Below are 24,529 nucleotides of genomic sequence, written 5' to 3'. Positions count from 1 at the left end.
TAGGTGGCCGTCTTTTTTTTTTTTTTTTTGAAAGGTTATGAACATATTCTACCATTGAAAGTGAATATTGAGGTAGCGGTTCTAGTTGCTAGGCCAGAATTTGTGTGGCTGTTACAGTGGCCGTTGATTGTCATGGCAACCACAGCAAGGCATTACTTCTGGGCTGTGCAATCACAAGAGTGATTATAATCATAAATGGATTTTTTCCTATACAGCTTCTGAAAATGTGTTCACACCTTAATTACCTTGCCTTGAGATAGTTCAGAACAATGTGAAGTGTGTGGCAAAACTGCTTACTATTGTAAATACAGTGTTACATATTCATGTTCTTTATAGGTTTGGTACACTTCGCACAGATGTCAGTAAGACTACCTACTATACTGCATTTTGCAGCCTTTTGATTAACATAAGTAGACTAGATATTCGGGAGTATGTATAAGAAATGGGAATACCTTTTGTTTGAAAGGAACATACATTTATTTTCTTTCTTGTCCATTGAGGGACACAAGGTTTACATTTCTTCAATGTTGGGTTATACTGCTGCTTACAGGGGTTATTGAACACTGGCAAACGAAAATGTAGGCCAAGCCAGGATAACTCTCCTACTACTATCATGCCTCCAATTTTTTGTTTGTGTACTAGAAGGATGGACATCATTTCTTCAGCTCTGCTTTGTAAAGACTAACCTGATTTTGCTAGACCCATTATTCTCCCCTCATTTTTCAACACTTTTCAGCTGTTCCAGCTGATATCTCTGATTGCCGCCATCCAGCACAGCTGTCTTCTCCCTGCCCGTTAGAGTGCTGCATCCAGACCCTGCTAGAGTGGATGTTGTGGGAATAGCTGTCAAGTATTCTTCAGTGCTGTGTGGGACGTGTTCCAGACTCTATTGTGGAAAAAAGTTAGCTGAGCCACTGGCATTTCCTCAGCACTTGGCTCTCAACACTATAGTGGTTAACATTGGGACTAATTGCTGATCTGCAGAGTAAAGTGTTGTGCACTCTACTTTCTTTCCCTAATTGCTGCCATCCAGCACAGCTGCTAGAGTGGATGTTGTGGGAATAGCTGTCAAGTATTCTTCAGTGCTGTGTGGGACGTGTTCCAGACTCTATTGTGGAAAAAAGTTAGCTGAGCCACTGGCATTTCCTCAGCACTTGGCTCTCAACACTATAGTGGTTAACACTGGGACTAATTGCTGATGTGATCTGCAGAGTAAAGTGTTGTGCACTCTACTTTCTTTCCCGCCATACAGTGTTGAGGTGGCATCTTCCAGCATCTGCTCTTGCTTTGCAAAGACCCACAAAGAACTTATATCTGTTTCCGTTGCCCACAACGGTGTCTTTGACCAAGTGACCCCAGCTCACACCGTAACTGCTCCAGTGCTGTTTGCAGCATGCCTAATGATTTTGCAGCCTGGAATCCTGTTTCCCCTGCTCCTAGAGTCTGTCCTTTCTTGGGAGTTAGTTAGCTGAGCCACTGGCATTTCCTCAGCACTTGGCTCTCAACACTATAGTGGTTAACATTGGGACTAATTGCTGATCTGCAGAGTAAAGTGTTGTGCACTCTACTTTCTTTCCCGCCATACAGTGTTGAGGTGGCATCTTCCAGCATCTGCTCTTGCTTTGCAAAGACCCACAAGAAGAACTTATCTGTTTCTGTTGCCCACAACAGTGTCTTTGACCAAGTGACCCCAGCTCACACCGTAACTGCTCCAGTGCTGTTTGCAGCATGCCTAATGATTTTGCAGCCTGGAATCCTGTTTCCCCTGCTCCTAGAGTCTGTCCTTTCTTGGGAGTCTTCCTTGGCTCTGTCGTGTTTGGCTGATTCCTCTGCCCTATTGGCTGAGGTTTTTACTATAGCCATGCAAGATTTATTACACAAATTAGCTAGTTATTTGCAGACTCTTGCCGCAGAGGCCATACACGTGCTCCCATGCCTTCTCCTGCAGACTGAGTTGCTGCAGTCTTTGCCTGAAGAGCTTGCCTCCAAGGAGTCACAGTCCTTCTGCCATTACTGCCAAATGAAGACACCATTTGTGCTTTTATTGATGCGATGGTCACCCCTCTAGTTAGAGGATCAGCCTGTTGCTTCTACCAGTGCTATTCCCAGTCTTGGGTCCTTTGGATGCACTGGGAAAATCTATGCGGTCTTAGGGGCTCTACTGTTTTCAAGTCTTCCGCTACGTAGACTGCAAACACCCCCTCCCCCAAGTGCTTATCAGCTTTGTACCCATTCGAAGAGGACTTTGTTAAAACGTGGTTTGCCCACACTGTTTATCCGGCAGTGTCCCGACAAAACAAAGTGACCCCCATACTGGTGGAGGCTGCATGCCGTTCCCAAACTGAAAAGGGACATCCACCACATCTTGCATCTAAAAGCACTGAATGTCTTCATTTGAGCTCAGAATTTCCATATAGAATCCAGCAGGTTTGTCATCGCCTTTCACCAAGGAGACTTTCCAGCTTTGGTGGGCATCAAGGACTCGTACCTACATGTCCCCATCTTTTCAAAGAATTGTCGTTTTCAATGCTTTGCTCTGAGATTCCTATACTACCAGTCAGTGGCTCTGCCCTTAGGTTTCTTGCCTTTTACAAACCTAGGTTCACTAAGATTCTAGTACTAGCTCTACTGCAATCTTGTGGCACCCCCAATTTGGAGATACTTAGATAACTTCCTATTGAGGGAACAGTCATTGCAGGCTTTGTTGGAAAACGTGGCTTTAAATGTCCAGACATTACAGCAGTTTGGATGGTTCCTGAACCTTCAGAAATTGCTGCTGGACTTCGATTTTTTTGGAGTATCTGGGTCTAGTTCTGGGCACACTGCAGGGTGGTGTGTTCCGCCCACAGGAGAAAGTTCATACCTTCCTATCTTGGATTGTTAAAGCACATGGAGCTAAAATAACCGTTATATTACACAAACCATGATCCTGGCTTGCTCTTAGAACGCAAAAGCAAGGCAGAAGGGGACGGTCTAAGGTCCTTTTGAGCCATTATATTCAATACATTGTATAGGAGGTAAGGATGCTGAGGGACATTGTATTACTCGAGGAGACGGGCTTGAGAGAGTTGTCTAAGAGCAAGCCAAGATCGTGGTTTGGGTGACTGGAAATGTATTTTAGCTCCCTAGACAAAACAGGCTTCCTCTGCACTGCAAGGGTCAAGATTTGATTAGCACAGAGCTCTGCTTTAGCCTCTTAGCAAAATTAAATAATTTTCTGAAGCGTCACTGTGTGGTTAACCATAATCTTCATTTTACTCATGCATTGCACCTACACATATGCTGTTTTTTTAAAGGACAAAATGGGCTTTAATTTGGTGTAAAATATTCATATGTATTTTTTTAAAATACAAAAAAATGGAAACAAAACGCACTTCACAGTTTTGGCAACAATAATGTGTACATAATTAGTGTAGCTAACAAAGTAATTCATGATAAATTATTGTATTTGTCCTGCTTTATAGGTTATATAATATGTCTGGGAGTTATAGGTCACAAAATACAAGGAGTGAAATACAATTTTAGAATGTATGTTTATCTCCTAACTTTTAATAGCCTCATCTGCACTATATTTTCTTAAACTTATTATTTCTTTAACTTTTCTGACTTTTAGGACCACCTTATATGCTGTCGAGGGTCTGCCTTAGACCCAGAGGGACCCAGCAACAGCAGTAACTCATTGTACCACATGATGGGATTATTCCGTCACCAGTCGTTAATGAGCTGAAAGACTGTGACGGAAAAATCCTGTCATCAGTCGGGAAGGGTTTGACAAATGCCTGCAATATATAATGAACCAACATGGCTGCACTCTAATGCATTTATAATAAACTATACTCAAACAGGTTTTTATGCATTGACATACATTAATATTTGTTTTACATCAAGCTGATCTCTTTTGCATATATATATATGAGGGGGGGGGGGAGAGACTCTACGGTCCCTTGAAGTGCAGGGCAAACAACGTTTTATTTGTGCGTGGGTAGGTAGGGATCTCACTTCGCTTTTTTAAGGCATTTGACATAATCCCACATCGGTTATTACTGGTTCAGAAACTGTCCACTAAATTTCCATTCACTTGGAAGTATGCAGTTCAATCATATTTATTTTTTCTGATCTCATGTTATTGCATCTTCTGCTAGCTGTGGCCTATGCTGCAATTTTATTTTAACTTGTAACTAGTTTGTTCATGCCATCTACAGACCAGAATGTTTTTTGTCTGGTCCAAGAACGCATCCACATAGATGACCATGTTTTTGTGACAGTGTAGTTCACACCATAGCATTTAGTTCCAGAGCTTTAAAAAAAAGTCGAGCATGTCACATTTGTAGGTGGAATGTACCTAATAGCCAGACAAAAAAAAAACACACTGCAATCAATCAAAAATGCACATGAAACTCATCCAGATCTGCTCTGGAGATGGTATGAACAAGCCCTTACTGATGCAAAAAAATTGTTATATTCACATATATATCATAGATCTGGTAGCCCCACTACAAACCTGGTTTATTGCTGGTCCAACTGCTCTATTTGCAGCCATTTCATTACTTGGACTAAGAATAAATGCTATATTACAAACATTTGCTATAGAAACCTGTAACTAATTTATCAGGTGAGTTGCACAGTAAACACTAGGTGGTGATATATACATTGCTATTTCTGAGTCTGAGGTTTCATTAATTTTGCCACTTCTACACATGTCAGCTCCCACTTCTGATAAGGGGCTTGCAGTGCTTTATGACCCTTTAGATTAGATTAACCATGCTAATAGGTATTTACTCCATTTGTAAAGCTTCTACTATATTTGTGTAACATCTACATTGATATGAATCTGACATGCAGATACTGTGGATTTTAATATATGGGTAAGATATCGGTTACCCTAAATTAATCTAAACTATGGATATTCCAACGTCACAGCTGCCTACTGTAATAAAGATAGGGATGTCAAGAACCAATATAAAAAGCTATTAGTAGACTTTTTAGTGTCATTTAAAGCAAACCATCATTGCATAATTATAGGTAATAGAACCAAATGAGCTGATGCCTTGTAAACAATAAAGTACCAGTTGCTTTAAAAGTGTATGAGGTAAGTGTTTTCCCCCATAATTCTCTTTAGGGTCATAGGAGGACATATACTAACCTCCTCCCGTGACCCAAAGCTCAGTATATAGCAGGCTATTTCCTGCATATACTGGGAGCGCCATGGCCGTGACGGATCCCGACAATACTGTTGAGATCCACCCAGCTGTGCGAATGACAGCTGGCTCTGCCTATCTAGAGGCACAGCCAGCTGTGCCCGCCCCCTCCCCTGCTTGTTCCTCCACTCAATGCTGGAGGAGCGGGGGTGGGGGGAATCTCTGCAAGGAGGCGATCGGGAAGTGAGCAAATCGGTTGCAGGTTTCTGCTCACTTCCTGATCAATAGACCCGACCTGTGACGGCTTCTTTGTCACAGGGCGGCTCTGACTGAGGATGAGTAGAAATCACTCGCCTCATAGTTCTCCTTGAAATAAAATAGTCTTTAATTATGTGTGTAAACCGTTCCTGTCTGTACAACCATTATTCCCATGGTAGGCTTTAGCGCTTGCACATTTGAAATAATTCCACTTCTGCACGTAAATGCTGCCCAAACCTGTACAGGTCAGCAGTGTAAAAGAGCAATAAGTCTACCTCTATGGTCTGTAATTAAATTAAGAACTTTGATGGGGGCAGCTTGGAGAAAATTGCTGCAAAATCTTATTTCTTCCGATTTTCTCGCCAAGGCTACCTAAAGAGAATTTCGTTCTCTAATAGGGCTAACACTGCCCTATTATATAAATGATCAACTCTTTCAATAAGGAGCGCTTACTTTGACATGAAGTGATGTGCAACAATTCATGTATATCTAGGTGTCAGAGGCTGTACAGGGTCTTTTTGGTTGCCTTAGCGATTTGTGCTTGCCATCTTACGTGAAATGGTGCCTAAATTCCATACCTCTGTTGCAGCCACAGTCTTATCTGGTTTTTCAAAAAAAACTTAGGATTGAGGTTCATTGTCTGTCAATTTGCACATGCATCCTGCGTTGTTACTGTTTTAGACTGAAGCTTTTTGCACTTCATATGGGTTTTCCATTCCCATAGAAGTCTATCCGCTGAAGCAGGTCAGAGGCAGGTTCGAAAAAGTTCAACTGCAGATCTTATGCACTTAGTTTCAGAATTGTCTCAATATGATGTCAGATTGTTTCCATCCCAAAGCCCGTCAGCACAAGCCCTAAAGCTGCTGATACATATGAGATGACAGTAGATTCTGCTCAGGATAGGTGTTTATCTAATGTGTATGGGAAAATGACTCCACCAGTCTGCTCCAGTTTGAAGGAGCAGTCTTCTCACATCGCCATTGTTCGTTTCTGAGATAAGCTGCTCCAGTGGCATCTTCCAGTGCTGCTCTATTCCTCCCCCTCACCATTCACTAAAGCACATAGGTTTTGCTTAGCCATTCGTGTTTATGGACCTTCCTAGTGATGAACATGATGTGGTAGGACACAGGAAGGGAATGGGCCAAACACAACATTTACTTGGAAAAACTGGATTTATATGAAACTTCATCTTGACTGTATCTCGGGATCTACAGTACTTGGCAATTTCACATGCGATTTTCACTAATCGTATCATAGGTTCGCTTCGATCAGTCAATCGAAACGCCAATCTCTCTACTTCATACAGTAAGGGGAAAAGTGATGCAGGTTTTTTTGCAACACTGCTTTATTTGACTGCTGTCATGCAACAGCAGCTGGGAGTTGATATGTTTTTGTTCCATTACTGCAAATTTATCTGTTGGTAGCAGCCAGATTACAGCAACTTAACTCTGCACATAAACATGCACACTTAAACGTGGTCCATCAGGCCCAATGTGTGCTGTCGCTGAAGTGTATGCAAGAAAACCCTTGCTAAAAAATAGGGGGCATAGATCTATGTACTTGTGGGGAAATGCACTGCAAATATGGTGTTGTGCTTGTTGGTCAAGGGCCTAAAACATATTTTAGGTGACCAAACATAGCTCTGGTGCAGAGTATATTTTATTCTTTCTTGTAAAAGAATAAGGTGATTAAAATGAAAATGGACTTTCTTCTTAGCCATCAACAGAAGTATTTATTTTAAACCTAAATGCTAGGACAATGTTTACAATGTATAGATGCCATGACAAAGTATTGATAAAGACATCAGCAAAAATTCAATTGGAAGTATATTGCATGATACATGATGTCAGTTGGTTTTCTGCCCCAAGGTAAGAGTGATAATATTCATATTTACTGTCTCCATTTCCACTGAAATTGTGCTTTTATATTTTTCCCCTACAGATCAAGGCTTTTCTTTTCCAGATGATAATATAAGTTCAGAAGATCTTCATTTTGCTGGAGAAGATAGTGGAAGGTGAAATAATATTTTAGATTTACTGTGCAATTTTTATGTTTTACTGCAGACTAAGAATGCCTACATAGGAAGTTGATGTTATGAAGGTACATGCATATTATTTAATTGTTAGAATTATCAAAGTACCTAGTTCTGTGTGATTGCACCGAAATGGGAAAGAAATAAGGTGATGACTGAAAGCAGGCACTTTTTCACAGCTGAGGCACCCATTCTTAGATAGGAATTGGCACAAAATAGAACATTTGAAGACCGAGAAGAACAACCTTCATGTTATACCTGAGAAAGAATGGGAATGTTAGAGTTGATTACTTTTGAGCAGAAATCAGGGTGACCGTAAGTAGAACAAAAGCATTAGGATTATACTGTAGGTTTAAATTAAATGCTTTGAGGTAAATTCTTTGCAAAGGTACATCTGTCAAGAAAGAGCAGACATGACAATAAAACATTTTCAGTGATGGTGCATAAGGGTGTATGGAAGACTAAATTAATGTTCCAAAGTGCATATGGTAAGAGCATGGCAAAATCAAAAGAACAGTCATGATTAAAGACATTTGTTGCAGGCTTATGGTAATACAGTGGTGCTAATGAAGATTCAAGTCAAATTGTTGTGAAAGGAACAGGGGGGGTTGTCATTTCCAAGTCTGAAAAATCTAGTTGCCAGGTGTTATGTTAACTCTTTACCTTCAGCACTTTTCAATGAATGCACATTCACTCATCTCCCCAATGGGAAATGAACAACAGCAAACAAAACAAAAAACTGACAGTGTCCTAACCTTTCCCCAAAACTAAAAACTACATTTTGCTTTACATACAACTTAGGTACACTTCTCAAAGTGGATACCATAGTTTTTTTGCCATTTAACCACTTCAGGACCATAGGATGTATCTCTGCATCCTGGTCTTAAAGTGTTTTATACAGAAAATATATACACCGATAAGCCATAACATTATGACCCACCCCACCTAATTTTGAGTAGGTCCCACTCTTGCCACCAAAACAGCACTGACCTGTCGAGGCAAGGACTCCACTAGACTACTGAAGGTATGATGTGGTATCTGGCACAGATTGTAATGCACTGCGTGTTCAGACACTTTTCTGTCAGAACCAGAATGAACTTTTTCAGCAATTTTGAGCTACATTAGCTCTTCTATTGGATTGCACTACATGGGTCAGCCTTCACTCATGTGCATTAATGAGCCTTGGCTGCACATGACCCTGTTACTGGTTCACTGGTTTTCCTTACTTGGACCACTTTTGGTAGGTCCTGACCACTGCAGACTGGCTCAGAGCTACTCCAAAAAGGCTAGAATAATGGGAATATCCCATAAGAACTGCAATCACAATTTGGCCCTTCTCAAAAAAAATCCTTACGTTTGACCATTTGTTTTTCTGCTTCCAACATATCAATATCAGGGACAAAATGTTCACTTTGTGCCTAAAATAACCCACTCACTTCAGGTGCCATTGTAATGAGAGAATAATATGACCACTGACAGGTGAAGTGAATAGCATTAATTATGTCTGATGGGTGTAATTGTTTGGGCATTTTAAAGGCATTTTCTATCCCAACATTCAGATTTTAACGTGTGAAAAATGAAATAAATGCTTTGGTACTAAGGTGGTTTATGGGTTAAGTTTCCAAACTTGATGTTTGGTATCTATTGGGTGCAACGTCCTCTTTTATCGTTAATGAAACAAATGGGTAAAATATTATGTTTATTGTGTGCACTAAAATTAACTAATACCATGCAACATAGAAAATTTCAGCTGCCACCATTTTATCCTACGGGGTCTCTGATTTCAGGAGCTATACAATTCTTCTTCATGCCCAAAACGTGTACCGTATTTAACATTTGTGCACAAAAAAAACCCCGCAAAAATTGAGGTAAATGATATCGAGTAATACTGATTTTTCTCCCCCCCTCCCTAATAGTAGAAATCCATATGTTACATATGATGATTCATACTGGAAGGTTAACCCATTTAGGCTCAAATTTATGAGTATTTAAACAAGCAGAGGATTTCCCTAGAGACCTGCCATTCTTTATAATGCTAGAAAAACAATGAAGAGTATTGGCAGGCACCACTGTGCAGCTTATGAGTCTTCCTTGACCCCTTTTGGAGGAAGGATGCAAATCTGAGCTGACAGGCATGATATACTGGTAATGAGCGGGATCAGAATTTAGTAAAAGTATGGTCATGGTGTTTCTGCATGGATTAGAGCTGAAGGCTTCTGCTTTTTTTTATGATTATATTCATTGGTGTTTATTTCTTTTGGCACAGGTAATTTGGTGAAGAACCAGATGTAACACTTTACATTTTCTGAAGACTACAGACTAAACAAACACTAGACTACTTAAACATGTCTCCTATATAGGATGCATATTCACTTTAACTTATTTAGGTTGCCTAGAACAGTGATGACAAGCAACGCTACACATGATGCCTTCATAAATCACATCAAAGAAGCAGCTGAATAACCCCTTTCATCCTAAACATGCAGTAAATATGTATGAATACATTGAATTCTCTTGTGATTAGCACAGTGCAGGAAAAGGAAAAAATTAATTATTTACATTTTTGAAAGGAAAGGTATCCCTGTTCATCAGCCTGGAATAAAAAGGGGCAATCAGCACACCATACATTGAGCTATAAATGCATCAGTTGCCTGCCATTAAAGGTTAGATAACCCAAAAATAGTGTTATAGTTAAAGCTGGATGTTGATGACCTGGCCCACCCACTGGTTTGTATGGACTACATTGCTCAAGATATTTTACCAGAGTTCCCAGTGGTGACTCCAGGGTTAAATTTGTTTAAGAGCTACAGCTACTGCTGCTGTACAACATTTCTGGGTGTTTTGGATAGTGTGACAAACCTGGGTGCTGTGGTTCCTCTCACTAGCCTCCCTGTCACTGCAGAACAATGACACTGTAGTTGTGTAGCGACCACCAGGAGCACACCCGCAAGATTAAGATGCAGCTGCATCTGTAGCACTTGAGTAGAGGATAGCTTGGCTGCCCTTCGGACTGCAAGTATTAGTATTTTTTTTTCAAGGTATCTCTATCTCAATTTTCTTATCCTACTGACAAGGTCCCTTTAATTTATCATGCCAGGCTCCTTTTAGACCAACATAAATACCGATTTTATATCGCCTATCAGATGATATCCATATTTGTTTTACCTTTTTGTAGCGTTTGCCACCAAAAGACATCATCATAATATATTTTTCTATACTTCACTGCACTAATCACAACAGAGCTCAGATGTCCTATTTTGTTGGCGTGACTACTTTTTACATGTGTCTATGTTTGTATTGTGCAAAATATGTAAGTATTTATTAAACGTGGCTCAAGGCATGGTAAAGGCAGCTTTGTATCTGTTAAAATGGAATGACGTAAAAGTCTTTTCAATACACATCAATGCTAGATAGGGGCTAGAAGGTGAATATTATTAGCAATAACCTAACAGAAAAACATGATGTTTAGGAGTTCTCGTACACCTCTCCTAGCCTTTGTTGCCCCTTTTTTTCAAACTGAGGGGGCCTTTTTTTCCCCAAAATGTTTTAATACAGAGAAATGCTGGCTGTAATAGGAACTGTCAGTTTTTCAACAAATCCAGTTCTGTGCATTTTCAAACCTCCACTACTAAACTGATAGCTAAAAGCTGGTAGGTTGCTGTGAAGCAGATGGCACTAATCTTGTTAAAATCTTCCGCTGTGGTTTGTTCTAAAGTATAAAGATACTCACCTTAATTACTTTGTAGAGTATAGCAGACTGCAGTAACACCTGGTGCTTGTGATCAATGCATGGAAGCTGATGTTGATAGACTTGCACTCATTCTAGGAATGCTGTAAGCAAATCACATTTTAAATATAACACTTAAAATGTAGCAGAGTTGCAATTTTATGCAGTTAAGTACTACAAATGTAAATCTTTTGATCAAATCGGATATTCTGACCATACTTCATAGAACGCGTTTTGAACATTTCTTGGGTGTTGATGTGCCAGTAAAGACTCCCTACCAAACAGCCTTGTGCTGTTCTACTAAATGGCTTATATTGACCATCATTGTGCCAAGAACAGTGCTGTACAGTCAATTATTGGTTGGACGATTAGAGAAGATTAGTCAGTGGTTTTGTTGCCGGGGGTTACAGCACATCCTTGTATCTTCAAGTTTTATTAACGATTGTGGTAGACTGCTCATCCTTGGACCTCCTGTAATATTGTATGCACTTTTGCATCTCATCGACAATTATATTTTTTTTGAAAGCGGTCTTTTCTGAGGTTGATTCGTTAGTATTGGGTAGATGCTGAAATGTTATCATTAGTCACCACTTTACAGCTTTGTAGGACTCCAAAGAGATGACCATACCATTGTTGTTCTACAATGGAAGTAGCCAGCATGCAATCTTACACACTGGTGTCCACCCAATACCGTATACTTTTTGGAGCGTTACCCACATGTGCTGGGAGGGGTTGCACTTGTTCTATTAGTCTCGTACTTCTAGAACATGTGATATTATATAGCTCACAGTGTTAGTGCATTAAATCCTATCCCCCTTAAGGCTACCTTAACCTTACTCATTAAATATCGGTCTGTTTTGCTTCTTTACTGATGCCTTGTGTTAATTATATAAAGCACTCAACATTAAATACACATGCAATCTCATATTTTATATTGTATTACATTCATGCCACTGGTGATTGCTATATTGAACTTTTTTGAGGTTTACCAATTTTGTACCATCATACAGTAAAATTGTTAGTTATCTTGTTTGCATTGTAAAATGATTTAGATGGTAGTATTTTCACTATGATTTGTAGCTCTTTTTCCCCATTTATTTTAGTAACAAAACTCAACAAAGGATTTCTGCAGCCTTCCTTTTCGGTTATAGTTGCCAAACCTGTTGCTGCTACTGTTAGTATTGTGACTGTTGCCTGAACAGTTGGTACAAGTACAAGCTATATATGTATTTAAACCCGTCTTGTCATGGTCACTGTCCTTTTACTTGTGAATTCTCATTTTATAGCTGGTTTACATTTTATTTTGAATGTTCATTTAACTGTTGCACTTTTTGTTAATAAAACTGAACATGGGAACAAATGTATTTAACCATTTCCCGTTGTCTGTATTGTGTGTGTGTGTGTGTGAATGCTGTAGAACTATCTTGTTGAACATCTACACAGTAGATGGGAGCTTTCAGATATTGATGCTTAGGATTTCAGCAGAAGTATAACAATTTTACTCCATATTTTCAAGATTTTTAAACTTAATAAAAAAAATTACAGGATATGGTTTTAAAATCTGGATACTTTTTTAAGATCGTGAAGTCTATAGACATCTCCTACCCACAGCTTACAAAAAAGGAGTAATGCATCATAAAGACTGAGCTCAGCTTTTTGTCTGGTTTAGACCCAGGGATGTTTGTGAGGCATTGTTGGTGTCCACTACACCTTTCAAAAGTTTGCACCCCACCTTCATGTACTTCACAACAGTCCCTGGTGTGTCAGTAAGAGATTCTGGACAGAAGGAATACATATTAAATGCATCTGTAAGAAAGGATAGCACTCTTCTACCTGAAATGAAACCTTGTTGTTGAGAGGTGTGCTGGCTTCTAGAATATACCGTAGTTTGTACATATACTTGGCGGCACCCCAATGTGCTTATTAAATATAAAGGTTGCGATACTGGTTTGGCTATGCTCCAGAATTCTGACAGGGTATCTCAGAAATAGTCGAGGGTTTTTTCCCCCACAAATGTGTACTTAATACAGCCATCGTTTAGTCACTGGTCTCCGTAATGCTGTTCCATTTGTTGTTGACCCTGATTAAATAGGGTTACTTTGCATTATAAATAAACACATTTCTATGCAAATATCAATTTTTCTTTAACCATTTTATTTTTAATAAGCGTGTAATCCAAGTTGGATGGTTCTCTTTTTGTGGCCAGCTACTACAGAACATGTAACTGGAGGCCAGGCTAGCTTTTGATGTATGCATTGAATTAACAATAAGCTGCTGTAAAAATGCTGGCAACTTGTGAATTTTTTTTTTTTCTTCTTTTTCTTTCTTCAGAAGACTTTGTTGTGCCATTGTCATGATCCCACAATAAACAAATTTTTTGACGGGAAGGATGAATTTAAAGAAACATCCCTTGTGTTTTCCGTTCCAGCAACTTTTTTTCCAGGAAACATTTTATTTTGCTACACCTATAGATTCCCTAACCCCTTCTGGTAATACAGTGACACTCTTCAGATGAAGGTAACATTGTATTTTCTTGATTATAAACCTGGAAATACACAGTTGTTCAAGGGAGGAGATGAGGGAGTAGATTCACCATTGCCAAAGAGGCAGACTGTAGGTGATACTGGTGGGGTTAGTATAAGAGGTGTTCTCTTCCACGTCACCTGTATTTGGATTTTCCTTTATTTTAAGTACATGTCAGTGTAGAACAACTGAAGGGGGAATTTATCAAAACAAGCCGAAGAATCTGGAGCACTTGCCCATATCAACCAATCAGCTTCTCTTCAGTTGAGGTTTGAAAATGAAAGGTGAATGAATGCTGATTGGTTCCTATGGGCAACTGCTGCAGATTCTGTCTGCTCCAGTTTTGATAACTTCCCCTCAGGGCCCAGTCACACCATAAAGAGAGTGCGTTCCACAGCGTTCGGCCCCTGGAATGCAACCCAGCCGGCTCACTTTGTTTTGGTGCAGGAGGGGGCGTGGCGGTGCATTGAAGTCATGGCAGTGCGATCGCTGGCCCTTGAATGCGTGGCACATTAGTCTGTGTTCCGGTCCAGTGCGATCTGCAAAAAATGCTGCATGCACTACTTTTTTGCAGATCGCACTGGGCCGGAATGTAGGCACATTCGGGTGCCGGTGATCGCACTGCGAGCGGGGGGCATGGCTGCGGTGCCATTGACTTCAATGCACTGCCACGCCCTCTCCCACCCTAAATCAAAGTGAGCCGCCAGGTTGCGTTCCAGAGGCCGAATGCTCTGGAACACACTCTTTATGTTGTGACTGGGCCCTCAAAGTGTTTTTAATTCTTTCCAATTCTATCTAAAAGTAAGAAACTGTAAACACCCTGCCATTTTTTTAAAAGCGGTCTGTCCCTTTGTAGAGATTTCGTCTTGTTGCAGGGTCAGGAAGTAAAGATAAATCTCCCCAAAGTGAGGGGAGTTTCGCACTTGTCACTTGAACTGGTGTCCCCTTGCCTCCTGTTATGGTGACACTTTTGATTTACTATCACTTCTCTCTTGGGGATCACGGCCACCAGGATGAATAGTGAGGGTTAACCTCTTCAGGACAGACAGCAGTAAAACTTGTCGGGAGCTGTACTCGTAGTCAAAAGGTTTTCTTTAGCTTTGTATAAAGTAAATTTTAATGTAACCAATAAGACAACAAGACCTTGATTCTATGCCCTCTCCTGATGCAGAGGGTTTTGGAGGATTGAAGACAAGAAACTGTTCAGGCAGACCCAATGGCTGTGCCTGTATACTAGTCCCCAAAGATCATTTGCCAAATACCACATGACCAGTTTCTCAAAACTAGTCTTAGATCGGGCTTTGTACCATTTGTGAGATTCCAGGTTTGTGCTAACATTTTCTTGCATACTGGATTGTAACACAACTCTGACTTTTATATTACAGTGGATTCCAATCACCAAACACTTCAATAAAGAGCGACAAGTGATAAGTTGTTGATAGTTTTATTTCATTATTACTATACTGGTCAGATCCCAACAACAGATTATTCTTATCTGATAGAACAAGTTGCATTTTAGTTAATACACAGATGGGTCTTCTCTTTTTAAAACAAAACTAGTTTTATCCAATTAGTGTAAAAACAAATTAAAAGTCTCAGTAAAAAGTGCATTTTAAGCTCTTTAAAACAAGGTGGAAATAAAAGAACATAGATAAGACTCATTGTATATACCATACATGTAGATTTTTAAACACAACACTGTAGTATAGAAATAGCTATGTTCATGACTCAACACATATGTATTCTGATTTATATACAGTATTATCTGTATTCTTGTTACAGCAGGAGACCAAAGGTACAAAGAAAGTACAGAGAAAATCATTGTACACTAAAACATATGAAGTTTTTTTTTTTTCTTTCTAACAGGCCTTGTTCATTTGGTGTTTGTGTTTAATACGGATTTGTTAGCAGCTGATCATTCTAGAGTAGAGCGGAGTATGAAAACCAATTACAACTAATAAGATATTTTATTCTAATAAAGCGACTAAATGCTGTCACGGGGAGAAAGGGAAATAATGAATAGGCCAGAAGTAATTTTAATATTGAATGCAGATTCCCAAATTTTAGTCATTATTCTTGTTAGTCTTATGATGCTATTTTCTGTGAGGTCAACTGATGGCACTTCTAGGCAAACAAAATATTTACATATGTATAAGAACGTGTCTTCGAGCCAAGTACTGCTCCCAGCAATGGGAGAGGGGTGCAGGACCCTTTCCAAACTGAAAACACGTTCAAGTGGTGGACACATACCAACAGGCGTTGGTGTCTATAAACTCACAGTGAATCATTTTCAAGCGAGTTTTGAACAGTGGTAGGCTGATGGCTTGGATATAATCTTGAAACCAACACTATACTTTAAATTCTACCAGATGTTATTAAGGGATACTCCAGTTCTTTATCTGATTTCTATATGGTTTTGTTTTTACATTTTTATGTATTTTTTTTGTTTTGTTTTTTTTTCTTTTTTAAATCACACCAGCACTACTAGGAACACACTACATAACACAGACCCCGAGGAATACACCTCTGCATTAACAGGTAATAAATACAATGTTTTAGATTTTCATAATGGTCTAATTTTTTTTATTACATTATCACCAAGTAATACCATCATAAATTACAATATACAGAGATGTTATATATCATTAGTTATAGGGGTAGTTATTGCTTACATCAGCAAGCAGCAAATAAGGGCACAGATTTCTAATCACCAGTGGGATAGAGAGAACACTGTATTTCACAAAGAACTGTCATCTAAAGCATAGAATAGAGCGGTATATATCAGACTGGTAAAACACTACTGTTAGTATACATAGGTATCAGATTTATACTGTAATGTCCAAGTCACATAAATGAGATGTGGCATAGCTAGAATTTAATACCTGTCTACCTGTTGAATACATTACAATATCTTGTTTCAGATCTCTTAATGTCTTTCTGCCCCCTCCTATTTTTTTTTTTTCCGGGCATTTTGGTTAAATCTGCCCTTTTCTAATCCAGGTTACTTTCACTGAGCAATTCTGGCCTTGCAGGTTTCTTTTGAATATGTCTTCAACTAGTTCAGGATCATTTCCTGACATACCTCTAAAGACATAGCAGCAACTTTAACACTGTACTTGTGAAAGCTGATTCAGTGCTGATGATTATTCTACGATAATCTGTAGAAACAATCTCAAGATATGGATTGGCTCCTGTTACATGCCTTTTGTACATACTCCAAAATAGGATGTAAATGTCTAGCCTTAAACTTATTGCCTCCGTAATCCATTTGTTTGAGGGATGAATCATTAGACAATTGGTGTTGCCCCAACTTTTCAGTATGGCAGAGTGAAACGGTATAAATGGATTGGCTGCTGTTGAACAACACAGACTGCCTGAGACAATTTTTTCACTCAACACTTCGATAATCAAAGCCCAGTAATTTGAGGCTGTTCTGTATATAACCGCATAGAATGAATCCATTTATTGATTGCTCATGCATAGGCACGCTTCATCTGAGTGAATTTATGTCCAACATAGCTGCACATTTCTGTAAAATTATAGAGCAACTGGACAAATATCCTCTTTACTGCATAGTGTTCTGTCAACATTGTTCGTGAAGTCCATTATTTATTTAAAGCAGATCAGTCAATTGTATACAACTACACAATAATCCTGTATTTGAATGAAAAGTTGTACAACTAAGTACTGGGCATATAAATGAACTGTTGTTCAAAACTTGTGTTCATAGGAATGCTCCTGTACTAGCTCATCATATATGTTCTGGTTAAGGAGAAAATGTATGTAGGCCCTTAGCAGTTTTACCACATTCATGTCTTCCAATATTTCACATGTACTGCGTAGTATAAAGGAGCTCAGATATGCATCATGTGTTGCACAACACTTGTGTGTGTATAGTAAGTGACCTGCCCTGCATAATCTAGACCTTAGGACCTACAAAGGATCATGCATTTCAGCCACGGTTGTGCTGCCCATTTAGGTGGACTACTCAGGCGGCACTCATGGGGAAGGGGCAATATCCTCCCCTGGCATGGCCCTGATTGGGCCTGTTTCTTCTATATTCACCATGGCATTTGTATGCACTAAGTTGCCATTAGCTACTCAAATACATATGAATGCTAATATCCGTGTACTGGCATACAAAATGCCTACAATGCAGATCAAAAATCCTACACTTTTGCTTTCTTCAGCGTTGGAATGATTAGAAACATTAAAGAAGCCTTTGCCTTAATGTCATATTATAAAATATTACTATCTATAAATCATTTCAATTTGGATATACATACATACCAGAGTTTTTATAATGCCATAATTTGCCATTGCACTTAGTATTTCTGGAACTTTGAAGCTTCACAAAACTTCAGACTCCTAGAACTGAAGGGGAGGATGTTTGCTAATGTCACATGATCAATGATGTCTGTGAGGTGCTAAAGTTTAGTGTTTTCAAGGTTGAAGCATTATGGAGTTGATGGGACTGAGCTCCTTACATCAGAACAAAGCTACAACTTTTACAAAATGTATTTTCTATACGATTAGGTATTTGCTTTACTTGGGGAAAAGTACTGGTAAGATGCAATACATTACATTTTTGTTCTTCGGTTTTAGATCTAGTTTAAGAATATATGGATGGCGTTATAACTGGCATTCTTGGAAAATGTATGTGTAACGGTTACTCATGTACCAATCTGACAAACCTGTTTAGAATATAACTGCCAACATATGCTTATCACATTATTAATCATTTATGTTTTCTAACTGTAGACCCAGTTTCTATACTTTCTAACCTCTGAAAAAATGTTTGAGTCCTTCTACAAGTGCAATGATAAGGTGTGCCAAGGTTTATGCACATGCAGCTTTTATATCGTTATATATCAAACAATCATAAAAATATGATTTGGTTAATCTGTAAAATATTTTTTTGTAACTAAAAATAATCACTCAAGTCCTCCATTGAGTATCTCGTCAGCAGCTTTGTCAAGCGATATAAGCACATAAATGTATATTTACATAAATCATGAATAGTTCCCTAGGTGACAAATTATAGAAAGGCTATAGAGAAACATAGATGATGCTAGTCTCACCTGATCCCCGTTAGCCCAGCTTATTGCAGTGCATTCATATAAGGCTGAAATGAAAAGTTCAAACCTGAGCCAAGATTCGTAATATTTATGGTGACACAAAGTAAGAGAATGTGTACAGAAAGTGAGTTCTGGTAACTGGGAAGGAGGCCAGCCATTGTTTCCACCAGTGGCTAAGGGCTATGTCAGTGGCACCTTAAGAGTTGAGAGCTGTGCAATGATAACCATGAAACTCAGCTCTATATAGAACAGTGCACAGATCTTTCTAAGCCGATTGCAAAAACAACAATGCCATGAGTTATAACTCACACTTTTTTCATAGGTAGTTTTGTCTGAAAGATCGTGCCAGGATTGTATTGAGGTACTATCGAATAATCTCCTTCCCTTTTCTACACTTTTTTTTTTTTTCCCAAATGATTGTTACTACAAATATTAAATCCACAATGCAGTCAAGAGTCTGCATAGTAAAAGAAGACGGCAGTCTTATGACTCCTCACAGCAGCCACATACTCCTCTGGTCTGAGTGGTGCTCCATCCTATCCTGCTATTGTAGGTTCTGGCCTACAAATGCCTGACTAGTGTAACCATTTTGTGTCTGCTTCCAGTCTGCAGATGGTACTAAAAGATTACCAGTTTATGATGCTGTAAAACCAGTCATGCCCGTGCTTGCAACTTTTTTTTTACTGTAAGACCTTATTCATATTTTTTTAGCATTTTTATACCTCTGCCAACAATTACATTTTTTTTTAAAGAAGTAAATGATATCTAGAAATGGCAGAATACTTCTTTCTAGAACCAAATACTGATTACGTTTCATAGTACAGATTGGGCCTTGAAGTAGCCTGATAGGTGGCCCATATACTAGAAATCCAAGTAGTTTTAATCCGGGCATAATCTAGGGGTTGTGTAGTTGGAGCTGAACATAAAATGCTCGGAATGTAAGATTCTTAATTTCTTCTCATTGTCTCTTTCCCTTCCTAAACTAGTATTTAACGGAAAGGGCAGACACCTACGTTCAAGAGGACATATAGAATAGAGGTATGAATACCATGTTCTTCTTTGCAAACGTTTTAGGTGCTACGCCAATCTGCCTGTTCTGTTACACACCTTTAGTACTCTTAAGTCAACAGTCTGAACTGACTGATAACAGGCCACCAACAAATGTTTGATAAAGCATCATTTATATTGGTGAACTGAGACTGAAGTCCGTTCTTGGCATTAGCAAAATTATGTGCGCAACAAATACAACCACCCTGATGCTGCTGCCTTTCTCCAAATCATAGGGAGCAAGTGTTTCACTTGACTGATTACAGACCTCCTTACTACCACCTGACCCTCTAATATCTGTGGTTCTTTTTGACTGACATTTTGATAACTATTACCGTTAGCAGCAGCTGTTAAAATCAACTAGCTTAACCCATAATATTCACATACAAAGAGAGACCTTCATATCACAGTTCCACTGCTTAGATTTGTTGCCGGTATCATCCATACTCCACAGCAAAGCCAATCCAAAAAACAGCCACACACTGCCAATCTTAACCCAGAAATTCTTTATTTGTAAAACTCAGTCAACTCCAAGCTTGTGATGCCTGTCTGATGGTTGCTCTCCTCTAACACGTTTAACCCATATTTTTGAGGGCTCCCCAAGTAGCTTTAATTTACACTGTAACTTTAGGACAGGCCAACCATTTTCACCTACTCCTTATTAAATGCTAGTAGCAATGTAGTATGCATGTTAACATGTTTTGAATAGCTAGCAACACTCTGAGAGCAGAAAGACATACTTTAGTTCTTTTTTATGTGATGAATCTCATGAAATAACTATACAGGTATTCCTCACTTAACGACCGAGTTCCGTTCCTACGACCAGGTCGTTAAACGAATTGGTCGTTAAGTGAGGAACTCTATACAGTACTGTACTGCATTAGTACAGTACTGTGTAGCGTTGCCGATGTACAGTACTGAACAGTGTACTGTACATCGGGCAATGAAAATACTCACGGGGACGCGCTGTGAAGAACGGAGGACGTCACTTCCCCCGGCGACACGTCGCACTGGCGCTGACGCGTGAGGTCGGAGGTCGCTCGGAGGACGGTCGTAAGTGCGAGTGGTCGCAAAACAGGTAAGTCGTTAAGCGAGGAGTATCTGTACTATATATTTTTTTTTTTTTACATTTTCATAAATGTAGAAATAATTTTTATTGGGTCAAATCTTTTGTACTTTAGAAAGTCTGTACCTGGGAAACATTAACTTGCTAAAGATGCCTTGTGATGATCTCATACTGTATCATCTAAGAGTGGACCACAGAGCATGAATACTTTAACTGTAAAATAATACCTAATAATTATAACAGTTTCCCTATGAATTCTTGTTTTGTATCTAAAATGCTGGAGGCCACACAAATCCTTTTCTTAAGGTCGTCTGCTCCTCTTCCAGGTAGCTACATCTGCCCACTGCTACTGTCAAATAAAATGCTGCATGTATAGTACAATGCCTGGCATAATTAGCACAGTGTAATACAGTACAGTGAGCGGTGACTGGCAGCTACCAGGACAGCACACTCTGCTGCCGGGACATTAGAATGATGTCACTCCAGTCAATAGTCCCCCTAGCTGGTACTCTGTAAAGCGTATGGGGCACCTGTAGATACTGCTAGCCATTTTATAGGTCAAATCAACATAAATGTATAAAAGAACATACAAAAGGATACAGGTTTTATGCAGTGCTGTATTAAAATCTCACTTAAGGTACATTTTGGACCACAGTTGAGTTTCTAATACACTATCAAAGAGCACAGTGCCTCACTTCCATTCTGGGTATTCATTTGCCTATACATGGAGTAGTGGTATAGGAATAATAAGATTACCTTCACTGGCCATGGAACCTACATTGGGCTCTCAGTACTAAGGTGTACTTTAATCATACAGGTGGACATAAGGGTGGTAGAATAAGTATATGGAAGGCAACCAAACTATTAACAGTCACAAAAAAGTGGGTCCTGCAGCATCCCAGTTCCAGCATCTGAAGCTGCGACTCCAGTGCATTGGGGCAATGATGTCAGCAAAAGTGAAAGAGAGCAGATTTGTGACTGCCATGCACAGCTACTGTAGGTCACATTGCCCAAACCTGCCAGCTTCAGGTCATATGACAGGGGACCCACTTTTTGTTGCCACACCCCAACCCTGCCTCTCCTAATGCCTGCTTTTGTGATTAAAACTGACCTCCAGGTTCACTTTATTGAGAAAGGAAATTTGTATCCGTTTTCTTTTCCAAAGTCTGATTAACAAAAAGATATGCCAGTAAATGTGCCTTTTTGACATTACCCTAAATATTGAAAATGTAAATATGATAATCTGTCATTTAAGGTCAACACACAGCCTTTAGCCAGCAATACATTTCTCACCATTTGTATGTTGTTTGGGGGTAATCTGCTTACTGTCCAAGGCACAGAAATGGTAACTAAAGGAGGAGTTTCACATTTTAAGTCCAACATCTACAAATATCCCTAATTTACTCAATAATTATTTTTACTTAATTTTATTTTCCCTGTTTCTTTTATAAGCACTCCAGTGAAATGTATAGATACCATCTTGGCAGGTCAGACATATGTAAATTATCTACTGCGTGCCCGACAGAGGTTTTCCTTTCTTAGTCCTAACTGGAACCCTGTGCAATATTTTTTGGGCACTACCTTCTGGTCATCTACTTGTATGTAACAAAGACCCTCATGCTGCTTAAATGTACATATTCTTAAGAGTCCTCCAGGCCCTCTACTCACATCAGTTTTCAGCAGAGCCTGGGCCCTTAAAGACAACACAGAGGCTCATTGCTGATCTGAAAAAGCATGGCTATCATGATAACCATCTTTCCTCATTACTTTAAGTGAATGAACATTTAGAGAGACAAGGTCTTTTAATGACTTTCCTGATCTGCATACTTGGCTATTATACTGACTGTCTGGCTTTAATACTCTGGATCAATGAACTAGAACAGTGGTTCTCAACCTTTCTAGGGCCGGGACACCTTGGTAACATTTGCCAAATTGTGGTGACCCGTAACGGTAAAATTTAGGGATGATGCGGCTGCTGCAGCGACATCTGGCGGCGTGACGGGAGAACTGACACTGCTGCACTAGGAGAGGCCTGAGGAGGACTTTCACCTAGCAGAGCAGAAATCACACAGCGACCTATAGGTTGAGAACCACTGCTATAGGCCAAGACAGGACCGGCTCTGCAGCTGGAACTAGAAGAATTGGATTTAAAGAGTGTGGCTATATAATGTATGAGGTACATACTCCGCAGTACTGTCACTGACAGAGCAGCCCATAGAGTTAAGTGTAAACCTTGAGAGTTACCCCTGATAAGATATATTTACTTCCCCTTCTCCAGTCTGTACTCCTCCCTCCACACTCTACTATGCTGGAGGACCTTGCGGTGTGTCAGTCATGTGACCAGCTCCTGGGGTGGGCGGGGCCGGCTGTGCTATGTGTACGCCGTACACCGTCAGAATAAAAAAAAACAAAAAACACCATAGGAATGCATAGCTAGATTCCTATTGGCTATTTCACTTTGCAATAGCAAACTAGCTATTGCACCTGCCCTCTGCTGCTGTCAATCACTAGAAGCAGCAGCTTCTGATTTGCAGCAGCAGAGGGTGGGTGCAATAGCTAGTTTGCTATTGGCTATTGCAAAGTAAAATAGCCAATAGGAATCTAGCTATGCATTCCTATGGTGGTTTTTCTGACTGACGGCGGCCAGCGGCGCCGATGTCGGAAAAAACAAAAAAAAGAGCAGAGAAAGGTTTACTCGAGCAGAGTAAACCTTTCCGGGAGAAAGTGTTTCTCTCCCGGGAGGCCGGGAGCCGCTAGGCGACCCACAGGTTGAGAACCGCTGAACTAAACTAACTGAACTAAACTAAAACCAATAACTAGCATTTTCAAAAAGTCAGCAGTGGCAGCCCAAGTATTTCTTTCATTACAAGTGTTGCTGCTGGAATACAGTCCAAATGGGTCAGACACTAGATCTCTGGTAAAGCAAGTGCTCAAGCTGAACTACACGTTTCTGATCTATAAACTCACCCTAGACTCTGCAGTAAATTTCAGGATTGTTTTGACCAAATGTGAAGAACGGTGTCATGCAATGCTGACTCCATGTGAGGCCTCTGAAAGATTTACTGTCTCTTTTAGAAGACACTTTGAATCCTACTTCCAGTGTATTCAAAAGGCAATAGTCATAGGATGGTTATATGCTGCATTTAGCCTGGCACAGGCTAGATAGAAGGCATGACAAAACAAAATAAGAGAACTGTTGTTCTCTATGCATTGATAGATGGGCTGTTTTAATGGGGTTGGCAAAAAAGTAGAAGATAATATATTATGTTGTGCTTTTTCCTGAAGGTTCTCTGAAGTCAATTCTGTGTGTGTGTGTGTGTGTGTGTGTGCGTGTGTGTGCGTGTGTGTGCGTGTGTGTGCGTGCGTGCAGCTCATCTCATCTGTCAGTGCTAAGAGAACTACAGTTTTGTGTCCTCTGGCTTCCTTTATCCCCTGAAAACATGCCAGTGCAGAGAGGGCAGAACAGAAACTAGTCCTTGCCCTGACTACACACAAGAACATTTGCCAAATATTAGGGTTGCACAGATACCAAGTACAGTACTTGGTACAAGTACCGATACTTTTAGACTAATGATTTCAGGACAGTGGTGGAATGCCAGAGCCAGGTCCCAGCTGCAACCCTGGTAGTTCTCATGAAAATGCCAAGTTTCGGCACTGGTA

General features: G+C 39.7%; 1 protein-coding gene across 1 annotated transcript in view; it reads left to right on the top strand.

Annotated features, from left to right (window-relative positions):
• The window catches only part of TRIM37 (tripartite motif containing 37), a 97,977-nt gene extending 88,267 nt beyond the window's left edge, over positions 1 to 9,710 (top strand). Inside the window, exons 24-25 of the mRNA XM_018561727.1 lie at positions 7,338 to 7,410; positions 9,695 to 9,710. Of these exons, the coding sequence (XP_018417229.1) occupies positions 7,338 to 7,410; positions 9,695 to 9,698 (77 nt within the window). The 3' untranslated portion in view covers positions 9,699 to 9,710. The remainder of the gene's footprint in view (positions 1 to 7,337; positions 7,411 to 9,694) is intronic.
• The last annotated feature ends 14,819 nt before the right edge of the window (positions 9,711 to 24,529 follow it).

The sequence above is a fragment of the Nanorana parkeri genome, unplaced genomic scaffold (genome assembly GCF_000935625.1).
Source record: "Nanorana parkeri isolate BGI_ZX_2015 unplaced genomic scaffold, ASM93562v1 scaffold539, whole genome shotgun sequence".
In the NCBI taxonomy this organism is placed as follows: domain Eukaryota; kingdom Metazoa; phylum Chordata; class Amphibia; order Anura; family Dicroglossidae; genus Nanorana; species Nanorana parkeri.
Note: the sequence above shows the minus strand (reverse complement) of the source record. Positions and strands in the feature narration are given on the sequence as shown.